The sequence below is a fragment of the Poecilia mexicana genome, unplaced genomic scaffold, assembly GCF_051168715.1.
Source record: "Poecilia mexicana isolate PSO_F unplaced genomic scaffold, ASM5116871v1 scaffold_14, whole genome shotgun sequence".
Taxonomy (NCBI): domain Eukaryota; kingdom Metazoa; phylum Chordata; class Actinopteri; order Cyprinodontiformes; family Poeciliidae; genus Poecilia; species Poecilia mexicana.
Window position 1 is genome coordinate 7,703,456 of NW_028263383.1, and position 11,533 is coordinate 7,714,988.

General features: G+C 34.8%; 4 protein-coding genes across 4 annotated transcripts; all 4 read left to right on the forward strand.

Annotated features, from left to right (window-relative positions):
• The first annotated feature begins 1,148 nt into the window (after positions 1-1,148).
• On the forward strand, positions 1,149-2,117 carry LOC148155451 (olfactory receptor 8G50-like). Its single transcript, XM_088012485.1, has one exon. It carries the CDS (start codon positions 1,149-1,151, stop codon positions 2,115-2,117), a length of 969 nt encoding a protein of 322 aa, XP_087868611.1.
• Positions 2,118-3,878: 1,761 nt separating this feature from the next.
• LOC106911362 (olfactory receptor 8G1-like) lies at positions 3,879-4,847 on the forward strand. The gene has a single exon (XM_014978150.2). It carries the CDS (start codon positions 3,879-3,881, stop codon positions 4,845-4,847), a length of 969 nt encoding a protein of 322 aa, XP_014833636.2.
• Positions 4,848-7,593: 2,746 nt separating this feature from the next.
• Positions 7,594-8,577, forward strand: LOC106911364 (olfactory receptor 7A40-like). Its single transcript, XM_014978153.2, has one exon. The coding sequence runs from the start codon at positions 7,594-7,596 to the stop codon at positions 8,575-8,577; it is 984 nt and encodes a 327-aa protein (XP_014833639.2).
• A 1,536-nt stretch (positions 8,578-10,113) lies between these two features.
• Positions 10,114-11,094, forward strand: LOC106911365 (olfactory receptor 51F2-like). Its single transcript, XM_014978154.2, has one exon. The coding sequence runs from the start codon at positions 10,114-10,116 to the stop codon at positions 11,092-11,094; it is 981 nt and encodes a 326-aa protein (XP_014833640.2).
• The last annotated feature ends 439 nt before the right edge of the window (positions 11,095-11,533 follow it).

An 11,533-nucleotide genomic window follows, 5' to 3' on the forward strand; every position in this document is an offset into this window, starting at 1 on the left:
TTGAAGAACTTCCAGATGAAAAATAATTTAAAAATTCTTGAAATACAAAAAACAAAACATTTAAATTTATTTTAAACCTGTTTAACATTTATAAAATTGGATGCATAATTTTATTATCAAATTAAATAACAGCATAATCTCAAAGTAGTGAAAATAAGGTAAGGTGAGGTAATTTTATTTATATAGCACATTTTAGCAACAAGGAAATTAAAAGTACTTTAAATGAGTTAGAGGAAATACACACAAAAAGTACTCCACAAGTTATAGCAGATTTCTGAGCAAGACAATCTCAAATATCTTGCAGAAACTTTTCCTGTCAGCTTTCTGGTTCTGGCTGACTCTCCATGGCCCAAAAGCCGAGTCATTTTCATAATAAAATGATTAATCAAGTCCTTCCGGTCAACTGATTTTCAATGGATAACATGACAAATGTGCAAAGACTGTTAGTGGTGGTGATGTTCTAAACAGGAAGAGGGGTTTCAAAAGCATATCCCACTTCAGACTCCATACAACAACTTATGTGGCGCTTAGTAAGGAAAAGCTTTTATTTCTTCTGACTGTTGAGGTTATTTGTTTTTGTAGACCAGGATTTATAGAAAATGTTTTTCTGATCTCTGCTCTTCATTGTAAGTGAACTGGCTCTGTGGTACTTGTTCATAAGTCCACTCTGCAGCCAAATGCTGGTCAGATCTGTGTGACTGGAAAGGAGGAAAAGTAAAGAGAGTATTTTATATGGTGCAGTTTGGTGCGCACTGCATTACTACAGTTTGAGTGCGACAGTTTTTTGTCAGGCTAAACCACCAGCCCACTGGGAAAACACCCAGTAGCCCCATATGCCAGTCTGCCCCTATGTAATGTTATATTGATTACAATCAAACACGTTTCAGAAAGAAATGGCTAAAGGTGCATTTCTTCAAGAATTATGAGAGTTTTTACATCCTAAAAACAAATCTAGCATCAAAACGCCCGCAGGCTGCATATTCACAAGCTGAATATGTTTGCTCTCCAGGGACCAAGCAGAGAAAAACAAGGCCTGGACAGTTAAAGGCTCTCAGAGCTCTGCAGCGGACGGCAGAGGAGGGACAGTGTCTGCTCTTCTGCCTGTAGTGACAGAACTGGGACACATCAGGTGTGACAACATCCTTACAATGGAGCCTTTTAACTCTGCTTTTGGAAAGAATGCATCGTTTGTGCGCCCTGCGTATTTTATAATAAGTGGATTTGTTGGGTTACCTAATATGAAGTATTACTACGTGTTTCTCTTTTTTGTATTTATAGTTTCAGTGCTTGGAAACGTGGCTGTAATGGCTGTAATCTGTCTGGATCATAATCTCAGAACTCCAAAGTATGTTGCCGTTTTTAACCTTGCATTTGTGGACCTCTTAGGTAGCTGTGCTCTGGTACCAAAGGTCCTTGATATCTTTTTGTTTAATCATTATTATGTCCCCTACAACGACTGCTTGACGTTCCTTTTCTTCTGCTACACTTGCCTTTCGATGCAGGCTCTTAATCTGGTTGCTCTCTGCTACGATCGCCTGATGGCCATCATGTTTCCTCTGCACTATCATGTAAAGGTTACTCATAAGATTATGTTTTTCCTGATTGCATCTTTCTGGTTGTTTGCAATAATAGCTGTTCTCACTGCAGTTGGTCTTCTTTCTAGACTTTCCTTCTGCAGGTCTGTGGTTATTAACAGCTATTTCTGTGACCATGGCCTGATGTTTGAGCTTGCATGCAATGACAATTTTCCCAGTATAATCATTAGTTTTATTTTGCCGGTTTTTATTCTTTGGCTTCCCATGATTTTCATCTTATCCAGCTACATTTGCATTGCCATTGCTTTATTTAGAGTGGCTGTAGTTAAAGAAAGAGTAAAGGCACTAAAAACCTGCACAGGTCATCTTTCATTAGTGGCAATCTATTTCATCCCAATATTAATCACTTTTACCATAGGTGCAGAGATACATCCAAATGCCAGGATCATTAACCTGTCTTTGACCTCAGTATTCCCACCCATGTTGAACCCAATTGTTTATGTTTTACATACACAAGAAATTCGATTATCAATTAAAAGAATACTAAAATTTACACAGCGAGACAAAGTTATGGCTAAGTGAGATCCAGTTAAATTATTATGTAAACATGTAAATGCTGTACATTTTATCATGATTGCATGTGAGACAAATAAAAAGAGAGTTTATCCAAACACAAGTTGTTATGTTTCAGTTTGGTTTTTTTGGCACTCTTGGGGCTCCGTAGAATGAGTTAAACCTCATCTAAATGGCACTGCCTGAGTATTATTGCTGACCATGTCTATCATACAACATATCCATCTTCTGATAGCATCATATCTCAAAGCTTTAGAAACTTCAGAATGGCTTCCTGAACATAGCAATAGTGCATTGTACTCCACCAATGACCTCCGACCTTTTATCAGATACAAGCAAAGTGTATCTGATAAAAGAGTCAGAAAAGGTTTGCAAGAACACAACCACTTTGGTAGCATTAAACCATCCATTTGAGGATGTTGTTTTTGAAGAAAAGAAGCCACCAATGATTAGGTGGGATATATATTAACCTATGACCTTTCAGCACCTCATAGACTTTGTTAGTAGACCTAGCTTCTGATGCTTGAAACTTTTCAAAGACACATAAGAAAGAGCACCAGAGCAAAAAGATTAAGAGCATGCATTTATATACACAATCTTTGATTGCAATGCTTTTTCCTAATCCATTTTTTAAACTGTTTATTATTCTTAGTTTATCATGTTTTAAGAGAATCCTATCTTAGTTCCTATGAGAAATAAATGTCTTTGGTAAAATAAAATAATTTCAAATTTAAATCTCCCAGTAGAAGGTCTGTCAATAATTTTGGACTTAATTATATCATCCTTATTAATAAATATGTGTGTTTTAATTTTCATGACTCAATATTTTGGTCTCAGAAACATAAATTAAAGAATATCTGAAAATCCTTTAGCAATTGTTTCTGTCTTGCATTTTTCATTACTGACAAAAAGTTCCTTAAAAAGTTAGCAGATCATAGCATTTAGATGCATGGATGGATCAGTGGCCTCCACCCAAAATGTAATCCCAGAATGATATCAGTATCGGGTCCAATAATAATAATGCTGGATTTGATCGACTTCATTTTTAAAATGCAAAACTCTTTCAGTTCTGATAAAACCATCAGAACAGTAAAACCTGTGAAACTACTAACTAAAAATATAGGATGGATAAAAACAGTTAAAGGAGCTGAACAATATGGTAAAATACAATCTTCATTGCAAAAACATTGTAAAAACTTGCAATGAAAGTTGTTCTTGATGCACATAATATATTGCAAATCAAGTCGCTAAGGCGCTAAAGCTCAAAGAAAATAGAGAGGAAACTGGAATGAAGGAATAGAAAGAAAATAGAAAATATATTTTAAATTTAAGCAGTATCATCCTCACAATATCCAGCAATAATAACTACATTATACATATATAATGTGTAATATATATATATTATACATATATATATGTATAATATATATATATATATATATATATATATGATGTGATAAAGAAAATACAATATGTTTAGTAAAACTGGTAGAAGTTATGTAAACAGATGTAGCTCCAGAAAGTTACATACAAGCTGCAGAGGAAAGTTACACAGGATCAAACTTTTTCATTTGGATGAAGCTTGTGTTTGTTGAAGCTCAAATACACCGGAGGGATTGGGGCATAAAAAACAGCAGGAATAAAAACCCTCGACAGTTGCCAGAACACCATGAACTAAGACAAATCTGAACAAGTAACAGTGCTGACGTCTGCAGCGCTGTTGACTTCTCTGACAGAACTTGCTCAAAAGTATACTCTGCATATTTTAAAATGGACATTTTCAACTCTGCTTTAGGAATGAACATCACTTTTATACGTCCTCCTTATTTCATCATCAGCGGATTTATTGGTTTACCAAACATAAAGTATTACTACTTCTTTCTCTTTTTTGTCTATTTCGTTTCAGTGCTGGGAAACGTGGCTGTAATGGCTGTAATCTGTCTGGATCATAATCTCAGAACTCCAAAGTATGTTGCCGTTTTTAACCTTGCATTTGTGGACCTCTTAGGTAGCTGTGCTCTGGTACCAAAGGTCCTTGATATCTTTTTGTTTAATCATTATTATGTCCCCTACAACGACTGCTTGACGTTCCTTTTCTTCTGCTACATTTGCCTTTCGATGCAGGCTCTTAATCTGGTTGCTCTCTGCTACGATCGCCTGATGGCCATCATGTTTCCTCTGCACTATCATGTAAAGGTCACTCATAAGATTATGTTTTCCATGATTACCTTTTTTTGGCTGTTTGTAATAACTTGTGTTTTACTTGCAGTTGGCCTTCTTACAAGGCTTTCCTTCTGCAAGTCTTTGGTCATTAATAGCTATTTCTGTGACTATGGCCAGTTGTATAGACTTGCTTGCAATGACTATTTTCCTAATTCAGTCGTTGGCAATTTATTACCAGTGCTTTTTCTGTGGCTCCCTTTTTTATTCATTGTGTCGAGTTACATCTGCATTGGTTGTGTTTTGGCTAAAGTTACCGCAGCTCATGAGCGAGCAAAAACCTTTAAAACCTGCACAGCTCATCTGTTGTTGGTGGTAATCTTCTTCCTCCCGATAATAATCACATTTACTATGAGTTTGAGAATACATCCGAATGCCCGGATCATCAACTTGTCTCTTACTTCTGTTTTTCCACCCATGTTGAATCCAATCATTTATGTTTTGCAGACACAAGAGATAAAAGTTTCACTGAAGAAAATATTGAAAATCAGAAGGAAATCCAGAATTACTGGAAAGTAGGACGTAGTTCAGCTCACATGCAAACATTTGTTGTTTTTGATTTCATATTTCTTCCTGTCATGTTCATAAAAATATTCATTAAAATCTTCTGTTACACGTTGTGTAGATGACTCTATTATGTTAAAGAAAAGTTTATGTCACAGTACTAGGTATATTATTTTATTAATTTCTTACTAGATATGCCAGTAGTCTATAAAAAAATTAGGAAGATTACAGATTCTTAATTATATTCACTAGAATTAAAATTGTGCAGATTGAAAACCAGTTTCTGAGCAAAGTGGGATCTTTAAATAAATATAAAATGATGACATTAAGATGGTTTAAATGAGGTAAACAGTGTAAGAAAACAAAACAAAGCAGAAAAAACTAGAAAAACTTGTGTCTTGATATTAAAAACAAAGACTTAATATATTATGCTGTGATGGTAGATTAAATATTGCATAGAGTGAAGAAAAATACATAAAACAAGGAGAATTTAGAAAACCTAATGCTGACCTACTTTATATTATGCTTTATTGATGTTTTTTGTGTCAGGTTGTGTCAGTTGTTTTATTGTGTCACTAGCTGCAGTTCAGAAAAGACTTAACGACTTATGAAGCCTAATGCATGAAGTCAGTTTTATTGCACTGCTAATTGGATTTACTTTGGATAACTCTAATAAATCTAGCTTAGGCACTCCTGGATGGCTGCCACAGGAAATTAAAGGATTTCTCAAACATGCATGAATGAATCAAAGCAACACTCCACATATGTTTTTGATGAGTGAATAACAGTTTGATTTTACATAATACTCCCCTTTGAAATTCAAGGACTATATGTAAGGAATATGTAAAAAAAAACAACAAAAAAACAATCAGAGCTGCTGAAGCAGACAGAACCTGAAAAACCACAAGACTGCAATAAAAATGTTCCAGTACTTGTGATTCTGCCTTTTCTTCATTAACGGTTGGTTGAAGTGACAGGATTTTCCAGTAATAACAGAATATGACAAGAGGCAGAGAGGATTATAGACATACTATATTATAGAAAGGGGCTGAATAAAAAAATTGAAGCTTAAGTTAAAAATCTGAGTTGTAAATTTAAACCATCTTGTTAAATTGGTACTCTATGAATTTATTTTTTCCTCAAAAAATATAAAAATTGCTTCAATGCGAAGTTTAATTTCCAATTTTTCTATGGTATTAAAGTAACTCACGTGTTAATATTTATGCTCTAAACATCTAATGTAAAGGGTCATATTTTCCAAATGTTCAATAAGTCAAAATATTTATAATAAAGGACTATTTGATAAACAAAATGAGAGCTTATTTTTGTAAGCTGTTATTCTTAAACACATGACCTGGAAGTCAAACAATATAAAGGCTACAGAGACAGTAATAAAAAAATATTTTTGAGACTGATGTACAGTATTTAAAAATACAAAAATATTGCGTAAAATTGCAAAAGTATGAAGCAGTTTGAAAGTTAAAATAGAGAAAACAAATTGTAATGTATCAATTGGAAATAAAAAAAATATCCTCGTAAATAAATAACTGAGAGTATTAAAGCAATAAATGTAACTAATCAGAAATGAAACCATAAATAAGAATATTGCTTGCTTTTTAGGAATATTTTTAGATCAATTTACTATATAATAGAAATGTTCATGTTTTTCAGTTTACATGGTTTCCCAAGACCAGGAAATAAACATTAGACCTTCTAGCTGCAAGGCTGCAGTGGAAACAATGGCTCCAGTATGAACAAACATTTTAGTTAAAGACATTTTTTCCCTAATTGACAGATTGTACATGTGATATTTTAGTATGGGAGCAGGTTTCTTGCACATATTTGAGTATTATTTTTTTTTTATATCTGAATAATTTTATTCAGCTTTAGTTGGGTGGCAATTAAACAGACAAATGAGGGCCTAATTTAAATGTATAGTCTTATGACAACCTCATGCATGCAATACATTTTAATATTTAAACAAATGTTTTCCTGTAATTCCCCAAAAACAACTAAAATAGCTGGCCTGGTGACAGGTTAGAAATATGGCTGAGACAAGAAAATTATACAAAATGTTCAGTGAAGAGTTTTGCACACACACAAGGAAATCACACAAAAAACATAGAAAGGCTATAGATCCTCATAGACATACAGATAGAACCATAGATAGTCAAAGTAAAGTTCAGGAACAGTAGTCAAACTCTAGACTTGCAGCAAAGCCACAGCTTTTATAATATTATGTCCTGCAGGATAAAAAAAAATATTTCATCTCAATCTTATGTGAGAATCAAGGCACTTTACCGGAGTTTGGTAAGGCCTTAGCGAAACATATGTTCATATTTGCCTCGCCTTCACTGTATGTACATGTTTGATACAATAATGTTTCTGAAGATGTACGTAAGTATAATCTCTCTCTTTAAACACATCTCAGAGAACTACTCTTGTTTTTGTTTTTCAAGGCTAATATTGTACGTACCACACAGAGGTTTTCATTGTGACGCTGAGTGAACTGGGTTTGTCTTGGACACACATGGGATTAGACAGTGGCAATCTGAATAAAGAGAGACGAGAATCGCTGCTCCTCTCCAAAGTCTCCACTTCGTCATTTAAAAGCCTGACAGACAAAGATCTGCCAGACGAGATCAGGATAACGGCTCTTTAGCATCTCGTCTTCTGCACAAGGCAGTCCTGCTGTCCAAAGAAGATTCTTCACAGCTTAATGAACGTTTAGTAGATCCTGGCACATTGGGGGAGTGTTACAATGGAACTGTTCAACTCTGCTTTTGGAAAAAATATAACTTTTGTGCGTCCTGCATATTTTGTAATCAATGGATTTATTGGCTTACCTAACATGAAGTCCTACTACATCTTTCTGTTTTTTTTGTATATAATTTCTGTGGTGGGAAACACAGCCGTAATGGCTATAATATATTTAGATCACAATCTAAGAACGCCAAAGTATGTTGCCGTTTTTAACCTTGCATTTGTGGACCTGTTAGGCAGCTCCGCTCTGGTACCAAAGGTGATTGACGTCTTTCTGTTTAACCATAACATAATCCCCTACAATGACTGCTTGACGTTCCTTTTTTTCTGCTACACTTGCCTTTCAATGCAGTCTTTTAATCTGGTTGCTCTCTCCTACGACCGACTGGTTGCCATCATATTTCCTCTTCACTATCAAGTAAAAGTAACCTGCAGATCTATGCTGACTTTGATCGCCTCTTTCTGGATCTTTGCTGTAGTTGCTGTCTTAATTGCTGTCGGCCTCCTCACAAGACTTTCATTCTGTAAGTCTTTGGTTATTAACAGCTATTTCTGCGATCACGGTCAGATCTACCGCCTTGCTTGCAATGACAATTTTCCAAATGATGTGATTGGATTTTTTTATCCTATTCTTATTTTTTGGCTGCCGCTAGTTTTTATCCTTTTAAGTTACCTCTATATTAGTTATACTTTAGTAAAAGTGGCAACATTTCAACAAGGAATCAAAGCCTTTAAGACCTGTATTGCTCATCTTTTGTTAGTGGTTATCTACTTTACCCCGCTGCTAATCACATTTACATTGATGGAAAAAATACACCCAAACAACAGGATCATAAACTTGTCTTTGACCTCTGTGCTGCCACCAATGTTGAACCCAATCATTTATGTTCTGCAGACGCATGAAATCAAAGTGTCAATGAAAAGATTATTTAGAATATTTTTAAAATCAAAAATAAGAAGTAAAAATTCCACAACAATGTGACTTCACTGTAACAAAAAACATAGTACTCTTATTTGTCTAAAAATGTTTCTTCATAAGTTTGCTTAAAATTGCCATTTTGAACTACGGTAGTTTTTAGTTTCAACAATTGTGTCATGTTTTTCTACTGACCTACTTCATTTTATCCTTTTTAGAAATGATCAAGAAAACTATAAATGTTGGAAAAGACATGATTCCTCTAAATTCGTGACCTATTTATCTCATAAAGAGATTCAGTAGAATAGCAAACTTATAATTTCATCAAATGTGGATTGCTGTGTTACAAGTCAGATGACTTGTATTATTGTGTGTTTTTCTACACGAGGCAGCCTGTGCAGAATTTACGTGTGTAAACAATAAAGACATAAGCATTTCTTGTTACGTTACGATTGACTTTTATTTCCAACAACAAACATGGCTCCCGTTGATAAATTGGGTTGTTTTAATGTGGGCTTCATGGTGGCTCTTGTTGTCATGGTAACGTCACAGAGAAGGTTCTGGGTTTGAATGCTGGCTTTGGGTCTTTTTGCACAGCTTCTCTTCAAGTTCCTGTGTTGTTCAAAAACATGCAGGCTTATTAGTTTACTTCAGAGAGTAACATTTCTGTCTTATGTCCAAAGGGAGATTTTGAACAAGAGCATAAAGTGGGATTCTAGGCGAGAAAGAGTTTGAGGCCCAGGGGTTTCCAATGACTTAGTCCTCAGAAGTTCTAATTTAAGTTATTTATTAATATTTTATCAGTATGTAATTGGGTAGTTGTATCAAAACACCCTGCCGAAACTGGGCCTTTGAGGACATTCGTGATCTTGATATGGCCCAAAATTAAAATGAGTTTTGTTCTCAACTAAACATTGAGCTTGGAAATTAGGAAAAGTTTCCCATGCATCTTGGGATTGTTGATAAGAAATGTAGATTCTGCTATTTCTTCCAGATTGTTTGCATTTTACATTATAAAATCAAACATTAAAACACATAGAAAAGCCAAGTCAGATATAATTTTGCTCAAGGAAGCATAATCTTTCTAGGTAAACTCACCTGTAGAGAGAAGAGAAACTGCAGTTTGAGTCAACCTCAGAATTTAGATGGAAATTAAATTATTGTCTGGTTAATAGTGTAGGATTTTTAGCTCCATCTGTCTGACTTTTTATTCTGTGACTGAGAAAAAATAAGTCTTTTTGAAAAAGTTCCTCTAGACTACATTTATGGCATTATATAAATAAACTGAATTTAATTTAATTATTTTTTAAAACATTTTGTTGAGCCACTTATGATTCAGTATTATGGCAGAAGTGATAAACAGTTTTTGTTGCTTGATGTCGTCACTGCATAAACTATTAGACAGCATGTGAATGAAAGGAGGAGGGATGTATAAATGAAGTCTCCTCCACAGTGCAGTTCACGGAGAGCATGAACAGCTGCCGTCCTGAGGTGTGAATTAGGTTTCAACAACTTGTGTTATGCACCTGTGACAGTCTTTATCATGTTGTCTGTTTTGTGATTTAATCTTTTCATATCTTGTCAATTTTGAAAGAATTGATAATGTACAGAGAGAGTCTGCTTACCTCCATGTTTAACTCCTCATTTGTTCGACCTGCAAAGTTTTATCTTGGTGGGTTTTACAACATCCCTCATGTTAAGTATTACTATGTCTTCTTGTGCTTTGTGTACATCATGGCTGTCCTTGGCAATGGTTTCCTCCTCTCTGTTATCTACATGGTGAAGACTCTACATAGTCCTAAATATATAATAGTTTTCAACTTGGCTTTCACAGATCTATGTGGGAGCACTGCTCTCATCCCAAAACTCTTGGACTCATTTTTGTTTAACAGGAGATACATTGTTTATGAAGCCTGCTTAGCTTACATGTTCTTTGTTTCGTTATTCGGAGGTATACAGGCATGGACGCTTGTCACAATGGCATATGACAGAGTAATAGCAATTTGCTTCCCTTTAAGGTATCACAGCATTGTAACTACAAAATCTGTTGCTGTAATCCTGCTGTGTTCTTGGATGTTTTTGGTTTTTTTCATGGCAACTTTGGCTGGTTTTATTGATCGCCTCTCGTTCTGTTCGTCTATAGAGATTAAAAGCTTCTTCTGTGATCATGGACCAATATATCAGCTGGCCTGTAACGATAAATCTCACAGTTACATATTGGCTACTATTGCCCTTATCGTGGTGATGTGCATTCCCCTCATTCTGATAGTTGGCTCTTATGTTTGCATTTCCATCGCTTTATCCAGGACTATTTCAAGAGAGGAAAGACTCAGAGCTTTAGAAACATGTACTTCTCACCTGATTCTTGTTGCCATTTTTTTCCTTCCATTTGTGGGCACCAATGTAGCTGTACTGACTTCCTACATTCATCCAAATGCAAGAATCATAAATTCAAGTTTGACACTCACAGTTCCCCCTCTGCTCAATCCTATTATCTACTCTTTGAAGACAGAAGAAGTGAGGAATGCCATTAAGAAACTTTGCAGAAGATTCAAAATGAACAAAACAGCCATTAAATTATGACTGTGACATTACTTATTGTCTGTAGTTAATCTTTCATAGTTCTATATGATGCTATCTCTGTAATTTATTGATGTTTTATAAATGATAAACAAAACAACCTTCTGTTTGGTACTTAATTTTTATATGATGTCTTTGAATGTGTTATCTTGAGTAATTGGTAAGTGACTGAATTTATATAAGACTTTTCTAATCATACTTTACACTCAAAGCTGTTTAACTGAATTCACACCAATCGATAGGCAAGTAACCTATGTGGAACAGCAACTACACTGTAAAAAAAACATCTCTAACTTACGATAAGATACAGCCAGCTTTATAAACACATTAAAATTCCTGCAACCACAAAATTTTACTGTATAATTACGATTTTTATGGTAAACACAGCTTCCGGTAGTGTACTGTAAATTAGGGACATATTTTTTTTTCAGTGTACAGCAAA